Source organism: Zootoca vivipara, chromosome 9 (genome assembly GCF_963506605.1).
Source record: "Zootoca vivipara chromosome 9, rZooViv1.1, whole genome shotgun sequence".
Taxonomy (NCBI): domain Eukaryota; kingdom Metazoa; phylum Chordata; class Lepidosauria; order Squamata; family Lacertidae; genus Zootoca; species Zootoca vivipara.
Genome location: NC_083284.1, coordinates 21,841,784 through 21,865,246, shown reverse-complemented (window position 1 = coordinate 21,865,246; position 23,463 = coordinate 21,841,784). Strand labels below are relative to the sequence as shown.

The 23,463-nt window shown below is 46.4% G+C and overlaps 1 protein-coding gene across 1 annotated transcript; it reads right to left on the bottom strand.

The window, feature by feature from the left end:
- Window positions 1–1,838: 1,838 nt before the first annotated feature.
- Window positions 1,839–22,032, bottom strand: CISD2 (CDGSH iron sulfur domain 2). The gene is made up of 3 exons (XM_035113894.2): window positions 21,585–22,032; window positions 6,526–6,740; window positions 1,839–5,340 (listed from the first exon to the last, which is right to left on the bottom strand). Exons 1-3 carry the CDS (start codon window positions 21,685–21,687, stop codon window positions 5,251–5,253), a joined length of 408 nt encoding a protein of 135 aa, XP_034969785.1. The 5' UTR covers window positions 21,688–22,032; the 3' UTR covers window positions 1,839–5,250.
- Window positions 22,033–23,463: the final 1,431 nt, after the last annotated feature.

Below are 23,463 nucleotides of genomic sequence, written 5' to 3'. Positions count from 1 at the left end.
TATGCAAGGCTATGGGAGAAACAAGACCCCTTTGGGGTGTTACGGGCTGTGAACCCCTCCATCATAGGCTCAGGTTGTATATATGTGTAAATAAACCATATATCATACAGACCCAGGTGGCGCTGTGGGTTAAACCACAGAGTCTAGGGCTTGCTGATCAGAAGGTCGGCGGTTCGAATCCCTGCAACGGGGTGAGCTCCCGTTGCTCGGTCCCAGCTCCTGCCCACCTAGCAGTTCGAAAGCACATCAAAGTGCAAGTAGATAAATAGGGACCGCTCTGGTGGGAAGGTAAACGGCATTTCCGTGCGCTGCTCTGGTTTGCCAGAAGCTTTGTCATGCTGGCCACATGACCTGGAAGCTGTCTGCGGACAAACGCCAGCTCCCTCGGCCTATAGAGCGAGATGAGCGCCGCAACCCCAGAGTCGGACACGACTGGACCTGATGGTCAGGGGCCCTTTACCTTTTTTACCTATCATACAGACACCATGTTTTCCGCTGGGCCACATTCCCAAAAGGAAACACAAGCCCTGGGTAAGTGTCTGGCACCTCTGGAATTTTGCACTGCTTGGAGATTGGGGTGGCGTGTAGATATATGGTTCTGCTCTGCAAGTAAAAGCAAATAGCCAGATGTGTAGTAAGATAATACCCTGTGCTGCTGTTGCTTGGCAGAGAAAAGGAAAGGGGGGGCACATTAGGGGTGAGACCAGGAACAACTCATGTATAGTGCAGCTTAACAGTAATCCTAGAATCGGCTAGATCTGTATAACTGCACACCTATCGGTAATCTTCGGCAGTAGCACCATTAGTCAGGCTAACTTTTGTCCTCAGGGTTAAATGCAGACTTTCACAAGAGGATGTTTGAGGAGAGGGAAGATATTATGGGCCATGTTTGTTTTGCAAAGGCTCCCTGCTGTCAGCTACTGCACATGATCCTAAAACAAAAGATTTAAATAGATCCAAAGGCCCAAAAACAAAAGCTGAAAGCTGTAATTAATATCCTAAGCATATGCAAGCAACCATTTCCCAGACCTTGTTGCGCAGTACATGGTTAAGGGTGAAAAGACTGGGGGTTTTTTCTTGCTCTTTCAAGCTTTCTGTCCAGAGGCTTCAGAACCATTGGCTTGGATCCTAACTTATTGTGTGAGTGGAACAGAATTTATGTTCATGGTGTGGTGCGAGATATGGCATGGCCTGGGTGGGTGGGTTGGGAGATGGAGATGGAAGAATTCAAAGAAATAACCTAAAATTCCTTCCAGCAGCACCTTAAAGACCAACTAAGTTTTTATTTTGGTATAAAATAAAAACTTAGTTGGTCTTTAAGGTGCTGCTGGAAGGAATTTTTTTATTTTGTTTCGACTACGTCAGACCAACACGGCTACCTACCAGTAAACAGAAATAACCCTTCTCCTTATACTTTACAAATTTGCCAAGCATACGATATTCTTGTAGGCGTAATGGTGCAACCCTATAACAGAAGTGCAGTTTTTTAAAGTGAACAGTCTATTATAGGCAGATGTCTACAATAAATGAATTAAGATATTTTGAAATGTTCAAGATGGAATGGTTTAACCTGATCTTTGTAGACTTTTCTCCTAGCACCCACAATGGGATTCACTAGCACCTAGGAACATTCCCCTTCCCCCCCCCCAATTCTCCCCCTTTCTCTTTAAACATGTAACAAAACATTACTGCTATGACTTCCTTCTTTCGGGCTATGTCCTAGTTGTGAGCCATGGTGCATCAAACTGGAGACATGCAAAATTCACAAAGGTGCGATGTAGAATGAATATTTTATTGGTAGTAACAGAATTACATATGTAACTTCCTCCATGGTGTAACTTTCCAGGTCTGTCTCTTGCACACACACGTTGGTTGTGCACCATCGCATCCTTTGAATTCTCTGTAGCAATTACAGTGAAATTAAAACCGAACCCAACAAAAGTTTAGACACAATTCCACATCGGCAAGCTGCCTAAATATATATCAAAAGGATCAGGCAAGGTATGTAGGTGAGATGCTAAGCACTTCACAAGAAATCTTAAACTGAAATCAGAGCCTGCACCTCAGGCTACCAGGGTTTCATCCACAGGAAAGGAGAGGCCTGTTCTAGTTTTCTCCAGATCAGATTTCAAAAACAACACAAGTTAGCACTGAGCTGCTTCATTCGGGTGGTAGTGAGGGAAATTATCTTCATGTTCCAAGTGTGGTGAGCATCTATTTTATCTCCCTGTTTGCTTATGGAAGGTTCAGAGAATCACTGAATTGTAGAATCGGGTAGGATCCTGAGGATCATCTAGTCCAACCCCCTGCAATGCAGGAATCTTTTGCCCAACATGGGGCTCGAACCCATGACCCTGAGGTTGGGAGTCCAGTGCTCTACTAACTGAGCTATCTCAACTAGATCATGGTTCAAATCCCATGATTTATCACGTCAAACAATAAATAACAGTGAATCCAGAGCCCCATCTTACCAGGACGCATGCAGAGATTTGCTAAAAAAAGGCGGGGTGTCACGGTGCTTTTTGTTCTCATGTAGGGAGTCTGGCTTTCCTTGTTTTTGCAATTCTCTTGGCAGATATACAGTGGTACCTCGGGTTACAAACGCTTCGGGTTACAAATTCCACTAACCCGCAAGTAGAACCTCAGGTTGAGAATTTCGCCCCAGGATGCAAATGGAAATTGCGCGATGGCAGCAGCGGGAGGCCCCATTAGCAAAAGCGCACCTCAGGTTAAGAACGGTTTCGGGTTTAGAACAGACCTCCGGAACAAATGAAGTTTGTAACCAGAGGTACCACTGTATTTAAAAGAAAATTGCTTATTGTCTGTCTTGCTCCTCCCCACCACCCAAACACTTCTTTTTTGGGGGGGGGAGTAGCAGTGTTGCTTGCACGTTTACCCCATTCAATCTATTTGGCACCTTAATTTTTTGCTCGCTTTTCTGTTTCTCATGGAGCACGCTCAGTTTTAGCGCACAGTAGAACCGCTCCTAGAGAAGCGAGTTTGTGACAAGGGTGGCGTAGTGGTTAATGTGTTGGGATTAGGACCTGGGAGACGGGGGTTCAAATCCCCACTGAGCCAGGAAGCTTGGGCCAGTTATTGTCTCTCAGTCCAAACTACTTCACAGGGTTGCTGTGAGGATAAAATGAGGAATTCATGTATTCCTTAAGAATTCCTTAAGAGAAAATGTAACACATGTAATAATAAAATAACAGAAACCCAGCTAATTGGCACAGGGCACAGCTAGCTTCTCTCCCCAGACATTCAGAGGCTGCGCCCCAACCTGAGTTCAATCTTAGGAAGTAAGATTGCACCGTAGCAAGTGCAGTTCTATGGGAGCTCCACCAGTCAAATGTGTATATTGGGATGCAGGCATGAATGGGCATCCTGCTTCCAGAACAGGCACGGGGCCAGTCATAAGAAGACAAGTAATCCCCTAGTGCTAGATCTGAAAGTGCTGTAAGCTGCTGTGGTCCCTGAGCCTCTCCCCACACCCATGCGTTGCCCGGCTCTGGCAAGAGTTTTCTGCTGAAAAAGGAAGAAAACAAACTGAAAGCAGAAGTTGAGAAATGCGGTAGCTTTTTCCTCGTCTGCATAATATGAGCCAGACCTGTGTTATCTGTAGTGGGAAGTGTGGGAGGCAGGGACTCCCCCCACCTTTCCCCCAATCCAACAAACATTAGTTGTAATTAAGGGCTCGTTTGCCTAATCATCTGGCCAAAGTTTCTCCCCGCCGTGGAGAAAGTGTAGGTCTGTGTGCATGCATGTACATCACTGGAAAGAACTTTGGCCTCCATGGCGGAAAGTAATATAGAAAAATCCATAAATTACTTACCTAAAACCAGGTTGGTCACAATGAAGAATATACCATTGTGTGGTTGTGGTTTTTAAAAGAAACAAAAAACAAAAACTAGCAATTTGTTTGTTTTCTTCCGAAAGGAAGCTGACAAACCATGCTACACTTCCAAGAGCAGTTGTCTTGTAATATTTCAGAGTAATGCAGAAGAAAATATGGGAGGACTTTTGGCACTAATGGGAGGACTAGGGCACCAGATATAAAAGGCACAGTCAGTTTCACAAACCAACCTATGTACTAGATAAGTAACAGGCAAAACAGAGGGGTTCAATAGAAATCTACTTTCTGTCCACAGTAGGAATATCTGGGAGCAAGTTGGTGGCAGAGATGAATTTACTTTGCCATTTATTTTCTCATATAGGCAATATGTTAGCCAAAGATGCTTCTATCACAGCCTTTTTGTCATAAACCGTGTGTATCTAACTAGGTCCAGAAAGCCACTACTAATTGCTAATACTGCTTTGGCATTGGGGCAGTAGATGTTTTCCACAGCATAAACAGAGGATAAAACATTCAGATCATGACTGTTATAACATTATATGGTTGTGCATGGAATTAGGAATTAAGTGTGTGTTGAGGTGTACAGGGAAATCAGAACAACATGAGTCTCTTGGGGAAAATGATTCTTGAGTGTGGCATAGATGGGACTATTCAAACTTAAATAAGAGTATAAGGCACTTATCTTGTTTCAGACAAATTGGGTTTTTTGTTTGTTGCGAGCAGAAGCCTTAGTCATCGTTGCTTATACAGTATAGGAAAGAAACACCACCTTTCATCCAATATCAGCCGTTAAATGGACTGTGACAGCAATTACATTGTTCTTAGATTTAATTATTTTCAACTGGGCTTATTAACCTTTGCCATACTCCTCAAACCAGGTATGCCATAGGCAAGGCCGTCTTCACTTGCGGAAGGACCACAGTGGTTAAAAAAAGGATGGTGAAACAAAAACGAAATGTCAACAGGATCAAGATAAAACTTCCGTTCCCAGAATTCTTTTGTGGAAGTCACAACAGTTAAGCTAGTTTCAGACACATTTAAATCTGTAGTGTAGATGTGCTTACTTTAAGCAGAGAAAGGGTACATATGTGGCTCTTGAAGAATCACCTTAACATTTTATTACTGGTTAAATTGCAACTCTGGGAGCGATCATTTTGTTACGAGAGTAAAAAGGCATGTACAAAGATGTTTACGGGGACCGTTCATCGTTAAGTTGGCCATGGCTTTTGAGACCATACAAAAAATATCATCACATGTCTATCACAGTCTATAAAACTAAGGTAACCTAAAGAGATATCAAAGCTCAAGTCTACGGTAACAATTAGACTGAGAGCACTACCACGTGGGTATTAAGTGGACTTCCCGTCAGTCGTGGCTTAGTTGGGGGGGGGGCCTTGCTAGACTTCTTTCTTCTTGAGTATTAATGGGCCCACATTATCTCCTGTCGACTCATTGTGCTTCTTGTGGGAACCATCACAGACAGGGAACTGAAAAGAAGGCGAGAGAGAAGCAGCTGAATATCTGCACTGATTGTAGGGTGGGAATTAGGATTCAGAGAAGCTTTTTGCACAGGAGCCCGGGTCACTCATAACTGGAACAGAGTACAATCGGCATAGATAAAATGGGATGGCAACTTAAGTACAGGGACAGAAAAAGATCCCGGCTGAGAGACAGCAGTCTAGGCCCAATACCCTAAAATGAAACAATGCATGCCTTAAAATGGTCTCTGTACTTGTGCCATCCATGACACTGGTTAAAAAGGTAAAGGGACCCCTGACCATTAGGTCCAGTCGTGACCGACTCTGGGGTTGCGCGCTCATCTAGCATTATTGGCCGAGGGAGCCGGCGTATAGCTTCCAGGTCATGTGGCCAGCATGACAAAGCCGCTTCTGGCGAGCCATTTACCTTCCCGCTGTAGCGGTCCCTATTTATCTACTTGCACTTTGATGTGCTTTAGAACTGCTAGGTTGGCAGGAGCTGGGACTGAGCAACGGGAGCTCACCCCATCGCAGGGATTCGAACCGCCGACCTTCTGATCAGCAAGCCCTAGGCTCTGTTGGTCTGCATAACGTAAGGCAGAAATAATAATAGAATAATAATAATTTATTATTTGTACCCCGCCCATCTGGCTGGGTCTCCCCACCCACTTCTGGGCAGCTTCCAACAAAGATTAAAAATACAGTGGTGCCTCGCAAGACGGTTTGCCGTGGCAAAAAAAAAAGCCGCCAAAAAACGTCATCTTGCGAAGCGCGGCCATAGAAAACTTTGTCTTGCAAGTCACCAAAAACATTGCAAAATGCTTTCGTCTTGCGAGTTTTTCGTTGCACGAGGCATTCGTCTTGCGAGGTACCACTGTACATTCAAATGTCACAGGTTAAAAGCTTCCCTAAACAGGGCTGTCTTCAGATGTCTTCTAAATGTCAGGTAGCTGTTATATCTCTTTGACATCTGATGGGAGCGCGTTCCACAGGGCGGGCGCCACTACCAAGAAGGCCCTCTGCCTGGTTCCCTGTAGCTTCGCTTCTCGCAGTGAGGGAACTGTCAGAAGGCCTGCGGTGCTGGACCTCAGTGTCCGGGCAGAACGATGGGGGTGGAGATGCTCCTTTTCCTTCAGGTACACTGGAAATCACAGTAACCTTGAGGCCACATCTCAAAGCAATAAAATGACTCACCGTTTTTGAGCGCCAGCACCTGCAGTACACGGCCTTTGTGAGACAAAGGTCCTCAATGTTGATTTCGTTCACTACTTTGGGGTTCTCCTTCTGGATCTTGAGATTGATCAAGCTATCCTTCTGCTGCTTCTTCTTGGGGAGGAATGGACGAATAGCAAGGTATCCAAGCAGAGCAAGGACACCCAGGAAAGGCAATAACCGCAGCCATTCTGAAACTAAGCACATACCACACACATGAATGTTACAGAACAAGTTCCAGCGTCAACTGCTATCAACGCAGTGCTTTATTATAGAGTGCTTACATTCTAAGAACTTACAGGTACCATGCAGAAACTGCTGGAAACGGCCTCTGCATTTTGACTTGACCCCCATGGCAGCCGCAACACATAGTGGAAGACATTGCTGCATTCTGGTTGCTAGGGCAGAGCTGCAATTGCATCTCAAGAGCAACGGCAGTAACATGAAAACTCTTAAGAATGTAAGAAGATCCTGCTGCATCAGATAAATAACCCATCTAGTCCAGCATCCTGTTCTCACAGTGGTCAGCCAGATGCCTATGGAAAGCTATAATAGCAACTCTCCATGCCATGTGCCAGGACACTGGTATGTCATAGGGCCACGGTGAGGCTGGATCATCATTTGGAGGCGCCTCTGTGCAACATTAGTCAACTTGTTCTCACTCTCTTCATTTCAACGCTGGCAGCATTCTACGCCGCCAGCAGTTACAGTATGTGACTGTCCTTGCCTGACTTCCCAAAACTGATGGTTGATATGTTATACTTTCTGTCTTTACGTTTCTGAGCACAATTCAAAGTGCTGGTGCTGACCTTTAAAGCCCTAAAAGGCCTCGGGCCAAGTATACCCGAAGGAGCGTCTCCACCCCCATCGTTCTGCCCGGACACTGAGGTCCAGCGCCGGGGGCCTTCTGGCGGTTCCCTCACTGTGAGAAGTGAAGCTACAGGGAACCTGGCAGAGGGCCTTCTCGGTAGTGGCGCCCGCCCTGTGGAACGCCCTCCCGTCACATGTCAAGGAAATAAACAACTATCTGGCTTTTAGAAAGCATCTGAAAGCAGCCCTGTTTAGGGAAGTTTTTAATGTTTGATCGTGTTTTTAATATTCTATTGGGAGCCACCCCAGAGTGGCTGGGGAAACCCAGCCAGATGGGCAGGGTATTAATAATAATATTAATAATAATAATAATTAATTGCAATCACACCAAAGCATATTAGACAGTATTGCCTGTCCTCACAGTGAGGAATATCCATATCATCAACACAGGGAAGAGCAGATGAAATTATGAGGTAGTTTGCTTTGGATTAATTATCCATCTCATGGCCAGCTTTCCTTGACCCATTGACTTCTGACTAATAAACAACAGAATTAGTGAAATAATTCAAAGGCGCTTAAAAAAAAAAAAAGCTCACAGGAGCACATTCTTGTCCCCATGCACAAACAAGGGGATTAAATCAAGGCAGATATAAATGAGTTAGTGTCCAATTAAAAACATAGGACACAATTCCCCAGCTTCACTGAAATAAATGGAAAGGGCTCAGCAGGATTTAGGCAAAAGATGCTGATAAAGTATTGGGGCTTACGCGTATTTTTACCTAGACAGCAATAATATTACTATTGTACTTCTTTATAAGAAGCTGCCTTACACAAAGTCAGACCTTTGGTCGCCCAAACTCAGTACTGTTGACACTCCAAATTCTCTGGTGTTTCAGGACAGGAGTTTTATCCCAGACATACCTGGAGGTGCTGGGAATTTAACCTGGGGCATTCTCCAATCCAAACATGTGCTCCGTCACTGAGCTATGGCCCACCGAGTTACGTCCCTCGGGGTGGATATATTTGCAAAAGGTGCTGTAATTCTGCCGAATCGAGCTCCCCAAGGATCTTCAGCTCTGCCAATTTTCTTGCGCTATACATTTAAAGCACTATCGTGCTCCTTTAAATCAGCCATGGCTTCCCCCAAAAGAATTGCGGGAGCTGCAATTTGCTAAGGATGCTGGGAGCTCATAGGAGACCCCAGTCCCCTGCCAGCGCCACAGTTTTCCAGAGTGGCTTAACAATAAATCTGTTTTCACAGGGCACTCTGTGCTGCTTTAAATGCATAGTGCAGATGGGAGCCTCTGTATTTGAGAGTATGAAATATTCATTTCCTGGGTGGGTGGAACGAGACCCCTTACCTAACTAAATCTTTAAGAAAGGCAAGACACGAATGCAAAGCTCTTAGCGCTGCGCAGGGTAACAACGGGCAGCCCAAATGGCAAGTCAAGCTGACCTGAACAAGGACAGAGACAATCTGTGGTTCCCATGGAAGCGTATTCAAATCATACGCTAGAGCAGATGCTTCTGATGCAAGAGAGCTACACTGAGTCACCAAGCACTGCCTATGAGTGGGGGCAAGCCCGTTTGGACCCAATCATGCCTACCCAATACCCAATTTCTTTAGGCCATTTATATAGCATTTAATCTCAGTTGTCCCTATGTCGGTGAATCCCAAGCTTTTTAAGGCCACAGCCCCCACCACCCCCTGCTTCCCTAAACTCATCCCCGCTTCCCCCTCCCCAATAACAAGCATTGTTCAGAATAGCGGGTTGCACGGCCCACCATGGAATACAAAAAATCCTAACGCTAATACAGTCATACCTCGGGTTGAGTACGCTGCGGGTTGTGTACTTTCGGGTTAAGAATCGTGCAACACTTCTGGGTTCCGCCGTGTGTGCATGCGCAGAAGCATTCTGCGTGCTTCGCGCATGCGCAGAAGTGCTCTATCAGCTCTTCATGCGTGCGTGCAAGCGCCGCTCGGGCTGCGTACTTTTCGGGGTGCAAGCGGCACCCCAAAACGGATTGAGTACGCAACCCGAGGTACCACTATAATTAATGGCAAAACCCAATCAAAACTATTTAGTTCAATTAATTCAACCAAACTGGTGAACTGGGTCTGGCCCTTGCCTTTTAAACACACACACACACACACACACACACACACACAGAGAGAGAGAGAGAGAGAGAGAGAGAGATTATCCAGCTGCTCCCAGGGAGTAGAACAGCCCAATTTGTAAACCCCACATTGAACTGATTGTTCACAGGCCTAGGAGAGAAAGGAAGACTCCCCTGCTAGCTCAAGGGGTTCCAAACAGCTGCTTTTCTGACTAAGCAACACTTCTGACAAACTGTAGAGAAGCCATAGAAAACAACTGTCCAAGTGCACATGGTTCTCTGAATGTTACGTTCTTTGAACAGGCTACCTGCCCCAAGCATGCTTCCCCAAGAGTTCATGAAGATGCTACACGGACCAGAAAACCACCAGGCTTTCCATACTGAACTTTGCACGCGGCAGCTGGCCCTAGCATTTGGCAGAATGAGGCAGCCGCCTCAGGTGGCAGATTATGGGGAGAGGGCAGCAGGGGTGAAGTGCAAGGAAACAGAGCCGCGTGCGCTACACAGCTTGCCATGGAGTCCCCGAGCAACTCTGGTGTGGTGGAGAACATTGTCCTGTCACCAGTGGAGAAGTAAAATGGTACCTGGAAATTTGTAGACGGGGAGAGAGATTTGTCATTTGCTGCAGGCAGCAAAATGTCTTGGGTTGGCCCTGCTCCATGCTCTCCTAATTTTTATTTCAGCCATGGGAAGGACTTGCAAAAGCACACAGATTTTGCTGACCCACAGCGTAACTTATACGTGCATAGAAATTGGAAGCACTTCTGATGTATTGAGCATTGAGAATGTAAGCCAGGCACCCCTAAACTTCGGCCCTCCAGATGTTTCCCATCTTCCCTGACCACTGGTCCTGTTAGCTAGGGATCATGGGAGTTGTAGGCCAAAACATCTGGAGGGCCGCAGTTTGGGGATGCCTGATGTAAGCAGTTAAAAAATGGTAATGCAATTAATTCTGCATGGCTATTTATACTATAAAGCTTTATCTTCCACACCCATGTTTCCTGTTTATACACCTTTTTTTGAAGGATAGCATTTGCACCGATATACCTAATTAAAAGAAAACACGGGTGACAATTTTTACGTGAGCAAATTGGCTCAGGCAGCAATCCTGGACACACATACCTGAAAAGGTCCCATTGAACTAAATGGGGCTACTTCAGAGTAAGCATGCATAGGAGTGCACTGTAGGGTGCATAAGATGACTACAAAGCTCAAACTTTAGTGTGTATTTGCCTGGTACAAAGAGACATATTGACCCATTCCATCTTATTTTGCCTTTCAACAAAATCCCCCTTTAAGCTGCCTTTGGACCAAAACGGGAGAGGAAAAAATAAAAGGATCTTGCTTTGTTTTATAGTGAAAGACAAAAACAGAAAGGGTAATGTGATATAGCAGAAAGGAAATTGTAGGGTTTGGTGTTGTATTTTTAAAAAAATAAAAATAATAATCCTGGATAGCTGAACAAATCACTTTTTTTGGAGACAAACGGATCCATTTTTTAAACTTCACTTTATAACATACAACTTGCTCTTGAAATGCGGCACGAGAGCATAAATAATCATGAAGGTTTTGCCTAATGACAGATTTATTCGCTTGCTACTCTTTTATTGGCCTCTGAATTGAAAGACTTGCCTCAATGCATTCTGCCTTGTAATATAACAAAAATAAATTTTAAAATAATACTAGGGCAAGTCCAGCTAAGTCCCCCTCCCCAAATAAAATGATGAGGGTGGGGGAATCTGATGGCCTCCAGATGTTACGGAGATTCAGCCAGCATTTCCAAGGGCCAAAGAAGATTGCAGTTCTACTCCAGCAACATGGGGGGTGGGGGTGAGGAGGAGACACAGCTTTCTCTTCTCTGCTTTAAATGATTCCCTTTCCAATACTCCTGTATCACGCAGAAAACAAAAACCCTGAGTTTCCTCACAGGAAGATGTAGCAGTTTATGGTCAGCAACACTACACCAGACATTTTGGGAGTCCATTGTGGACCCCACTTGTAATACATTCGTACCTTGGAAGTCGAACGGAACCCAAAACGTTCAAAAACCAAATCACAACTTCTGATTGGCTGCAGGAGGCTCCTGCAGCCAATCAGCAGCCGGGGAAGCCCCATCTGACTTTGGGGTTCCAAAACAACGTTCACAAACTGGAACACTCACTTCTGGGTTTGCGGCATTCGGGAGCCAAAACGTCTGAGTTCCAGGGCATTCGGGATCCAAGGTACGCCTGTACATTCTAAGAATGAGATGAGTGCTTTGTTCTGAGCGGAGCTGCACTTCCTGGAACAGGTTTGTAGTCTTGGGATGTTCTGGATTCAAATCTGTCAGGGGGACTCCCTACAGGGAGCCTCCCCCCATCATCCTGACCAGCCCAGAGAGAGAGAGAGAGCAGCGGGTCAGGCGGGGGGAATGAGGAGTGGAGCAGAATGGAGGAGGGAAGGCTCAGCGAGGTATCAGAGCCCATGCACCGCTCAAGCCAACAAGTAGAGGAGGAAGCATAGCCGCTTCTGGCGCCTGAATTGAGGCGCGTGCTCAAACGCAGGTTTAGGGGGAGGCGTTTCAGGGTCCCCAAGCTATTATGCTGGCCCTGGAGCAGAAGGGCGCCATTGCCAGATTCTGCGAGTGACTAGGAGGTCATGTTTCCTGCTATCTCTGCACTGTAAATAGTATGCACAATAAAACCCTTAAAGACAGAACGGAGTGGAGTGTCTTTACTCGGGAGTAGCCGCAACAATCCCCTGACAAAACCTGTCATTGGAGTCCCTAGACCAGGGTTTCCCAAACTTGAGTCTCCAGCTGTTTTTGGACTACAATTCCCATCATCCCTGACCACTGGTCAAGCTAGCCTGGGGAGTTCCTATGGCATCTCCCAGCCAGGCACTGAGCAGGGCAATAATAGCCCCTCTGCAGCGCCACGAATCCAACTCAGTGGTGTAACGTTGGAAAATGTTGATCACTTCTCCTCCTATCTTTCCACAAGGGCCAACACTGATGCTGAAATCCAGCATTGCCTGAGCTCTGCGAGTGCGGCTTTCTCCCGATTGAAGTGCAGTGTGTTTGAAGACCGGGACATTCACAGGGAAACCAAAATGCTTGTTTACAAAGCTATTGTACTACCAACCTTACTATATGCTTGTGAAACATGGACCACTTATAAACGCCATCTCCAACTCCTTGAAAGATTCTATCAACGGTGTCTCCAAAAAAATTTACACATCACTTGGGAAGACAGGTGAACTAATATCAGTGTACTGGAAGAAGAAAGATCACCAGCGTTGAAGCAATGATTCTTCAACATTAACTTCATTGACTGGTCATGTTGTGCGGACGCCTGATGATTGTCTTCCAAAGCCAACTCTATTCCAAACTTAAAAATGGAAAGCGTAATGCTGGTGGTCAACAAAAGAGGTTTAAAGACTGTCTCAAGGCAAATCTTTAAAAATGTAGTATAAACACTGACAACTGGGAAACACTGGCCTGCGAGCGCTCCAGTTGGAGAACAGCCTTTACCAAAGGTGTCATGGGCTTTGAAGAAACTCGATCTCAGGACACAAGGGAGAAACGTGCTAAGAGGAAGGCACGCTTGGCAAATCCACACCGTGATCAACTCCCACCTAGAAACCAATGTCCCCACTGTGGAAGGACGTGTGGATCCAGAATTGGCCTCCACAGTCACTTATGGACCCATTGTTAAAACCGTGTTTATGGAAGACAATCTTACTCGGCTACGAGTGATCGCCAAAGAAGAAGAAGAAGACCTGCATCAAATCACATGCTCTGTTCGACTCTAAAAACTGCAGAATGGGGAATGACTTAGTTGGCCTGAACATATCATGTCCTATGTAATTTTCTCCTCCTTGGTTAAATAGCCTAAGAGAGGCTAGATAAAGCAGGCTGCTGGACTGGGGAGACCCCCTTTGATCCTAGCAGGCTGCATTGTTAGCTCAGGCTCTGGGTTAACAAGGGATTCTGATTTTTACCTTGGGCCACTAGAAACATTAACCACCCTGATTGCTTTGCGGGAATAAGCAGGCCCTTGGAACACAAGAGCAAATCTGAGCAAAAAAGGTAAAGAAATGGGTATCTCTTAAAACTGCTTTTTTTTTTAAAGAAAAAAGTGAAATAAAAAAATTGACATCTAGAGCACAGCTATTAACTGGGCAGATGAGAGCATTCCATTTCCATCCCTGCACAGCATCATATCCCCCCCCCCCGCCCCCGCCCAAAAAAACAGGACAATTGGAAACTAGTTAAGTGATCAGAATTTCACATCGACAACATCTGCACAGCATGATAACGGAGGCAATCAAACAATGACGGACTCCAAGGAAAGATCAGAACTGAGCCAAAAGGCATTTAAGACTGTTGAACAATGGTTAGCGTGGAAACTTCTAAGTTAAGAGCACATTAATAAAATGGAGAGAATACAGCAGTGCAATCCTACATCTCTCTATTTGGTCAAAAGGAAGTCCCATATAGGGTATAGTAAGTGCAATATAGGATTATAGCCTCAGCCAGGGTGGTCCAACATGCATCCTGAGGGCCGCATGTGGCCCTCACCCTGCCTTTTTTGGTAACCCTTGGCAACATTTGACACTCTGGCCCCTTCAGCCCTCACCCAGCCTTCCCATGGCCAGGTAAGTGAGGTGCTGGGCTTTGGGAAGGAGGTGTGAGGGCTCCAACAAGGCCCTAGAGTCCTCTATCCTCCTTCCCAAAGCCTAGTTAGTGCTTTTCCAGCTATGGGAAGAAAGTAGGTCTCTAGGACCCTGGCCAGAGCCTCCCACCTCCATCCCAAACCCCAGCAAGTCCCTTATCCAGCTCTGGCCTGGCTCCCCGCCCCCTGCCCTCCCACAGGACAAGACAATGTACAGCCTACAGGTTCCATGTCAAAGTACTCTTGCAGCCCACTTGGTATGAAAAGTTGGACCATGAACCTTTTGCCTGGCCTAGCAAGTCAATTAGCACCTTAAGGCGAATACAAACAAGAAAGTGGAAGGACTGCGGTTTTAATGCTTTGTCTGCAAAGTGTCAGAACTTTGCACAACATCTTCACAGGGAGTCAGATCTAAGTTTTCCTGACTCCAGTCGCAGACACACTGCAGAGAACAGATAAACTCTCTAGCTGTAAAGCCACCAGTTTAATCAATTATGCCGGACTTAAAAAGCAGAGTCATCATGAGGCTGAAGTGTATGTTACAGCAGAATTACTGGGGATAACAACAGGAACTGAAAGAAGGAAGACGTCTCAACTGGAATGCAATGCAATGCAATGCTGAATTATTGGCAAATTCTTTACTTAGTGCTGCTTCACCATTTTTGTACCAGCAGTATTTAGGGGAAATTATTATCTCTTGGGGACGTCCAAAAGTTCCTTCTGTTGAAACCGAGCACCAATTTCCAAGGGTTAAAAAAGGGGGGGAAATGTACTATGGAACCAGATCATGATTAAAACTGGTTTCTCATGCAAAGAGAACCCAAGTTTGTGCCACATAATTTCTCTGATATGTTGCTGTGTAAGCCTCATGAGACATGATGCGAGCCATGGGGGAAGCACTCACCTGTGAAAGGGCTCTGTGTGCCTGCTGTCCTGATTAAACATGCTTTTTTTGCAGGGCTACACTCGTGCAACGTTAGTATGCCAATGGCGTATCTAATGAAATGCAGAAACGAAATGCTGCTTGAATATGACCAGCACACATAGCAGGCATATTTAAAGGAGATGTAAGCCACACAGAACTCTTACATTTACCTGTAAGTGCATCCAGTTGGATCGCTGGCCACAAAAGCTTATGCCATCATAAACGTGTTGTTCTTTAAAGGTGCCACAAGACTCTTTGATGGACTCTGCTGCAAGTGACTCATGTGGGTACCGCATTGGAAATTGCTTTTCCTGCAGCTCACATCATCTCTAAATCAAGCTATGGTCATGGTAGGGCAGTCTTGATTTTCAAACTACTGTACTTCTGCTCCAGTCAATCTCCGCGTCACCATGTTATCCTTAAGGCAGGGACATCGCTGGACAAAGCATGGAGTTACTATTCGCTGTTTTGCTCTACTGAGACAAGGACTGAGGGCAGCTATCGAGCTTTTGGAAAGCTATTTGCTCTTGGAAAAGACAGTGAAACTGGAATAATTTTGAGCCAAAGCACATAGTTACGCTGACCACAGGGGCACTGGCAATAATGAGTTCTGAGAAGTTAGATTAGAGGCATTCACCTCAATATAGTGAACTGAGACTCAGCATTTTGATCGTATTATGCCATTAGCTGCAATGGCTGCCAGTCTGCATTTGGGCCCAATTTAAAGTGGTCATCTTGACCTTTTAATCCCTTAAAGCAGGCACATCAAACAGGTAGACTAGTAGATCACTGGACGTCTGTGGTAGATCACTGGCTCCCCCCAAAGAAGCTCAACAACTTTGGCTCCCCTAAAAAAAAGCTCAACATTTTTGCCCTGAACCCCCATATGTGGCTTTCCTCCTCCCTAAAAAAGCTCACCAACTTCGACCCAAACCCCACAAAACAGGGCTTTCTTTCCTAAGAAAAAGCTCAACAGCTTGGACCTGAACCCCCCAAAAGGGCGTAGATCACTGCCAGTTTTTAACTCTGTGAGTAGATCGCAATCTCTTGGGAGTTGGCCACCCCTGCCTAAAAGCTTTGCCTGAAAGATGACCTACTTTCAAGTTGACCTGCCCGAACCTTATGTGATTCTGTCCCATGGGTTCCTGCAAACTAAAGTGAAGGGAGTGTCTACTAGGAAGAGGGTTTTCTCTGTGCGAGAAGTCAAACCTAACAATGCTAGTTAGTATGTGAAGGGGTTAAGAACCACTGAGTTCTAAAATAGTAGAGTGGGCTCAGTGATGTTACATCCCCTCTTCTCCAAAGAGGAAGCAGGGCTTGTTTCCTGTTCCTCTCTCTCTCTCTCTCTCTCTCTCTCACACACACACACACACTGCATGGGATGGAGGCAGATGTGCCTTAACTTAGCTCTCTGTGGCTGCCTTGTTGTTGTTTGTTTGTTTGTTTGTTGTTGTTGTCGTCTAAGGGAATTTACCTGCAGTTTATCGTTGCTTCCATCCCTGTCCCCATGGCGAACAGGGTCACCTCACTATGCTTGCACCCTAGCTACAAGCACTCTAGCTGGGTTGGCTCTTCAGCAGGCCAGGCATCCCAGTCAGTGACAGACCCCGTTGCTTATAGCTGAGCTTCGACAGATATTCAGGGAGGCCAACTAAGAACTGAATGGTGCTCAGAAACAGCCAGACTGGTGTACAGAGGTACCTCTAGTTACGAACTTAATTCGTTCTGGAGGTCCGTTCTTAACCTGAAACTGTGCTTAACTAGAGGCGTGCTTTCGCTAATGGGGCCTCTTGCTGCTGCTGGCACACGATTTCCGTTCTCATCCTGGGCAAAGTTCTCAACTCGAGGTAACTCTTCCAGGTTAGCAGGGCAAATGAAGCATTTGTAACCTGAGGCAAGGTACCACTGTAGTGGCTAGAGTGCTGGGCTAGGACCTGGGAGACCAGGGTTCAAATCCTCATTTGGTCATGAAACTCACTGGGTGACCTCTGGCCAGTCACAACCTCTCAAGCTAACCTACCTCACAGGGCTGTAATGAGGATAAAAGGGAGAGGAGGAGGAAAACCATGTACACCACACCATGAAAGTTGGGGGTAGAAATGTAGTACTGTAGTAGCAATAACAATAATTAGTAGCAGTTGTAGTAGATAGAGAGGAACAAATGGGTCAATACAGAAAAAATGATGGCTCTGACAATGCTCCACTGGATTTACAAATTCATCCATATGATACCGGACAATTTACAACAAAATATTGAAAACAGAAGATATAATAATGGTTTTAAAATGACAAAAGTAAAAAAAATAAGGCAGTCAAAATGTCCACACACAAGTAAATGATGATGATGATGATGATGATGATAATAATAATAATTTTTATTTATATCCCGCCCTCCCCAGCCAAGACTGGGCTCAGGGCGGCTAACACTGGATATAAAACAATTGATTAAAGTACGTGGTGTTTTGCGAAGAAGAGGCAATGTAAAAGTCCGCCGAGCGTTCCAAACTGACGAATGATATTACAGGAGTGACTCTGTAGCTCAAGTCAGGACGGGCATGCAAAACAACATTCCCTGTTTACTCAAGGCCTTCCACCCACCCTGCAGCCTTCAAGTTGTGCCCAGCCCGATGAACTGGTTTTAACCCCATTAGCCATGTACAGCCTTCACAGCTGCTCTATTCATGCAACCTGAAGCCTATTTATTTTCCAGAACCTTTAGATTTATTAGCTAGTTCAACCTGCAAATTGCTCATAGCCAGAGGGGAGATGTTAAAAACATCAGAGATAACAGGGAAACTGCTGTACAGTACGTCGCCTGACCAAAATTCCTCTGGCTTATAAAGGCTCCAACTTTGTGGGGAGGTTTTAGTGAGCAAAATAAGAGGATTTTTTAAAGAAAATCACGCAATTTTAGGTGGCCACATTCACATTCCCGTGGTTGCATCTGTAAAATAGACTTGGGGAGCCAGGTGTAGGGAATAGCTTCTCTGGTGACAAGGAGCAGATGTAGCAACAGGGAGAAATACAGTAACAACATTCACTGGGGTGATAGTTTGAAATTGTTGCAAGCTTTAAGCACCTGCCAGATCAGGCCAAAGGCCCATCTAGTCCAGCATCCTGTTCTCACAGTGGCCAAACAGATGTCTGTGGGAAGGTCACAAGAAGGACCTGAGCGTAACAGCACCCTCCCTACTTCTGATTCCCAGAAACGCGTTCAGAGGCTTACTCCATCTCCTCTTCTCAAAGCACAGGCCTCTGAAGGTGAAAGACAAGACAGAAAGCGCTGTCACATGACACTGAAAGCTTGACTAAGATGATTTCAGGGTCTGGAAACCCAGACTCAGGAGGAACAGTTGGAACAAGATGGAACAGACTTGTTTCTGCTGCTCCCGAGGGTAGGACCCGAACCAATGGATTCAAACTAAAATAAAGGCAATTCCGACTAAACATGAGGAATAACTTTCTTAACAGTGGAACAGACTACCTCGGAAGGTGGTGAACTCTCTCTCGTTGGAGGTATTTAAACAGAGTTGGGGTGGCCATCTGTCAGACACTTGTTTAGCTGTGAATCCTGCATTGCAGGGGGACTAGATGACGCTCACGGGCCCATTCCAACTCCACAATTCTAAACAAACCATTGATCACTTGGTTCCGCAACTGGATATTCCAGCTCTACAATCTGGCTGGAAGCAGTGCTCCAAAGCTGATAAGGCCTTTCCCAATTCTGCTTTCTGAAATCCTTCACTAGAGAACTCACACACAAAGCTTACACCCTACTACTAAGTTATCTCTACTACTAAGTGATACCCTTCCAGGCGGGCCAATTAAAACTATAATTTAAGTCATGTTAAGCTTTTGTAGCGAGAACAACGAAGAGCCCTGTGGCACACCAGCAAATTTATTGTGGCATACGTTTTCATGGACTATTATGTTATTTATTTATCTAGACAATTTATAAAATGCTTGTTTAAAAAAAAATTATCCAAGCAGTGTACAAGTCCAATGGTAAAACATGAGTAAAATACACAAACCATGTTAAAAACAAATATAATTTTAAAACATCCTTTTAAAAACACACCAAATATAAACTTAATAAAATGCTTAAAACAAATGTAACTAAATCTGGATTAGGCTTGCCAAAACAGAAGTTTTCAGTATGTGTTCAAAACAGTATAGTGAAGGTGTCTGCCTTCTAATATCACTAAGCAGGGAGTTCCAGAGTACAGGTGCTGCCACACTAAGACTCCTTGCAAACTACAGGCCACTTCATCCGATAAAGTAGACTGTAGTCCATGAAAGCTTATGCCACAATGAACTTGTCAGGTGTTGGCTCTGCTGTTACAAGCCAGCTCCATCAGGCCTCCTCTGCCCTCAACTGTCATCTGGGGTGCAGCCATTAAATTTCCTCAGTAGGAGAGATAGGAAGCAGGGATCATTTCATCAGCTTTGCTGGAGCCACAGCTCCATTGGGTACCTATTGCCCCTGGACGTTAAGGGGACAACTGTTTAGAAACTGGGGCCTGAGTGTGTTTTTTCTCCCCCTCTTCCCTCCCTGTCCCTTTCCCCTTGTGTGTTGTTGTTTTCAGATTGTAAGTCTGCAGGTAAGGATTGTCTTGTTTTGGCTGAAGAGCAGGATACAAATACTCTAAATAATACTCATGTGAAGCAACTGTACTGCATATTAATTTAGAAATATTCCTACATGCATACATAATTGCTTTCATGTTTACAGCTATTCAGATTTGCTGTGTTAAGACACATGTGGAAGAAGTAAAAAACAAAACAAAACAAAAACAGCCACTGATTTTTTACCACCATGACTATGAGCACAAAAGGATAATGGATATCAAGGGGTTACTTTTTTGAATTAAACAATATTGTATGTACACACTAAGGGCATTTTCATGCAGAATATAATGTGATGTGTATGTACTGCACAGTCCTATATGGAGTTAAGTGAGCCTAGGCCCACTGAAATAAATTGGCTTCGGTGTGCCTAACTTTGCACAGGATTGCAGCCTTACTTCAAAGCAAGTTCCATTGGCCAGAACTTTTATGTAATCAGACCTCTCTCTCTCTCTCTGTGTGTGTGTGTGTGTACCTTGTATCACTATATTAAGTAAACATGAATTAGAGACAGGTCTCCTCTTCTGGGGAGTTTTGTATTCCTTGTGACTTTCATTCAAACATGCATACAAACAGCAGAGAGTGAAAGCACCCACCCTTTAGGTCAGGCATGTCCAAAGTCTGTTTCAGGGGCCTAATGCAGCCCACCAGTCGATTTAATCCAGCCCCTGTGGCAGTTTATTTTCTGGGGTAAAATCCTTTAAAAAGCCCTTACATATTGCACTTCATGAAATCTAGCCTTCTTTGGAAAAAAAAAAGTTTGGAGACCCCTGCATTAGGTCAAAAAGCCTCTAAAGTCCTAAAGGAAAGCAAAAGGGGGAAGGGGAACTATAGGACCAGCCCAAGACATTTTGCTGCCTGAAGGGAAGACAAGATGGCCATGCTATTTGATGCACAAAAGCCCACCAGAATGGAAGTGGAATCTTCATCACAGGGCAGCATCATCTGCTGCATTGGAGAGCAGCCAGCAAACACCTCTATCCTGCAACACCTCACCACAAAAACCACCAATTCCCTCAAAAGCACTTGCTATCTGAGACAAGTAACATCACTCTAGCTCAGGGCCGGCCCAAGGCTTTTGGCACCTGAGATGAACCCCAAAATGGTGCAAGGGAAGGAAGAGCTACACCAGGAGCAAGCGGGGAAGGGAGATTAACATTGGGATCTGGTGTCCCTGTGGATCCTGTCATCTGAGGTGGTTGCCTTTCCTGGCCTCAGAACTACAGGATCGTAGAGTTGGAAGGGGCCCTGAGGGTCATCTAGTCCAACCCCCTGCAATGCAGGAATCTCAACATGGCATGGGTGGGCAAGCCTTGCTCTTGCCTGACGAAAGGACCGTTCCTGGAAAGCATGATTTGAAAAAAAAAGGGAACTGAAGAGCCTATAGGGGACTAGGGCGCATTTGAAGCAGCACGATCAGAGGGGAAGGATGAATGGGGGAAAGGAGCACGTGCAGTTAACAGCGCAGTCCTACCGAACTTAACGCGGAAGTAAGCTCCATTATGCTCAGTGGGGCTTACTCCCAGGTAAGCCTGCAAGGGACTGCGCTTTAAAAGAAAGGCTTATTCTGAAGCACTGAGCTCTGCAGTTGGGAGAAAGCTGAAACCAAAACACACGCGCGCGGGGAGAGGGCGAATAACAAGTTTTGCAGCGCGATCCAGAAGAACGCGTCTACTCAGAGGTAAGTCCCGGGGCGTTTGGCGGGCTGTTCCTAGCCTTTCCCTTTCCACCTTCCAGGGGAAAGTGTTTAAGTCAACTCGAGTGTTTCGTTTCCACGCCTCCACCGCCCGCTTCCCAGGAAGATGAGCAAAGACTCGCACGGAAGTTTGACGAGCAGGAAGCGCAGGTCCCGACCCTCCGGCTCTCCCCACCGCCGCCCCCCGACCCAAGGACCCTGCCCCCCGAACCTGTCAGCCTGAGGAAGCCGCCGACGCTCTCGGGCAGCGGGAGGCGCTTCAGGTAGGCGGGGAGCTGCACTTTAATGATGCGAGCCAAGCTGTCCAACACCATGGCGCTGCAGGGCTGGGGCGGCGCTGCTGGAGGCAGGCGATGCGCCGTCGAGGGCGAACGAGCGAGTTAAGGAGAGGCGGGCTGCGCTGGGGCCGCTGCTCGGCTACCTGCCGCTCCCGCGGTTAACTTTGCATGCCCGCCTCGACTTTGCTCTCCTGCTGCTGCTGCTCCTCCTCCGGCTGCTCCCGTCGCAAGTGGCCCCCTTCCCGCCGACGGAGCATGCGCGCACGCGGCCTTGCCGGCGACGAACCCAGCGCGGACCGGAAAAAGAGGGAGCGGGGAGGAGGAGTGGGGGCTGGCCCGAGCCGGGTCTCTCCGGCGGCCTCGCTGCCCTCGAAGGGGCGGTGCGCTGGGCAGACGGGGCTTCCTCTCCGGCACCGCCTTGCAAGACGATGCAAGCCCTGAATCCCAGAGGGGGAGGGGGGAGAGAGATTCAAGATTTGTTATGCAAGGGAGGGGGGAGGTTTGAAGGAAAAAACCCCGCCTGGATCTGAAGAGGTTAGGGACGCCCTTGTCCGACGTTGCTGGTGCGCGGGCACAGGCATGATTACTCTCCCATCCACCGGCCGGGTGCCCAGAACTTGGAAACTGCAAATCGGCGACATGGGAATACAAGTGGTACCTTTTCAACACCAGGCGACCCTCCCCACGACACATGGGCGTAGCCATGGGGGGCAGGGAGGGGCAGCTGCCCCCCTAAATCAATAAAACTACATAGCAAACTGAGGTTGCCCCCCCCCAAGAAAAATCCTGGCTATGCCCGCGTTTCAAATATTTTTAGCCCCCGTTTAAACAGAATCATAGAGCTGTGGAGTCGGAAGGGCCAAAATAAATAGTGTTCCCAGTGTGACAATCCGTGGAAGCTGGTCCGTTGGGGGCAAAGTGTTGGACTAGGACGTGGGAGTGCAGGGTTTGAAACCCCACTCAGCCACTCCGAAGGTCACAGGGTGACCTTGGGCAAGTCAGAATCTCTCCAACTAGCCTACATCACAGGGTTGTTGTGCAGATGAAATGGGGAAGAGGCGAGACATGTCCTTCAGCTTGAGATTATTGGAAGATAAAGGTGGTATGTGATGATGATAGCAGCTATGCTCTACCTCCTACAGTTGGAGGCAGACACGCTGCTAGATACCAGTTGCTGGAAACCGCAGGAGGGAAGAGTGCTCTTGTGTTCGAATCCTGATTGCTGGTGTCCTACAGGCAACCGTTCAGCCACTGTGTGCACAGGTTGCTGGACTAGATGGACCACTGGCCTGATCCAGCAGGCTCTTCTTATGTTCTTAACCTCATTCTGCCTTCAGCTATCCAGCCCACGCCAGCCTGCCTTTGTTCTTACAAGCCGTCTTGGCGGTGGCGGCAGCACTGCCTGTCAGCTTCCTCCTCTTAGTTTTCAGTGTTGCCTTTGTAGAACTCAGCAGGGAAGAGGAGGAAGACAAAACTGGAATTTGTTGGCTGTGTGTGTGATTCTTGTGGGATATTGCAGCCAAAGATGCTAGTTAGTGCATGACCAGAGAACTCTGGTCAGTTAGGTCATGCCCCCTCACCTCCGGCGCGGGAGTAAGTGAAGCTTCTTCTCTTCCTTTCCTCACTCCCTCTTCACTCCATGTAACCAACCAGGTAGGATGTTTCAAACTATAGTTCTGTATTTTGTACCCAAAAGTATTCTACCCGTGTTCTCCTTGCTGCTGCATGGAATAACACATGAATCAGACCTTGGATTTTATAAGTAAAGCATTTTAAGCTTGGTTAATGGTGTGTGGTATGTTCATTGCCGTA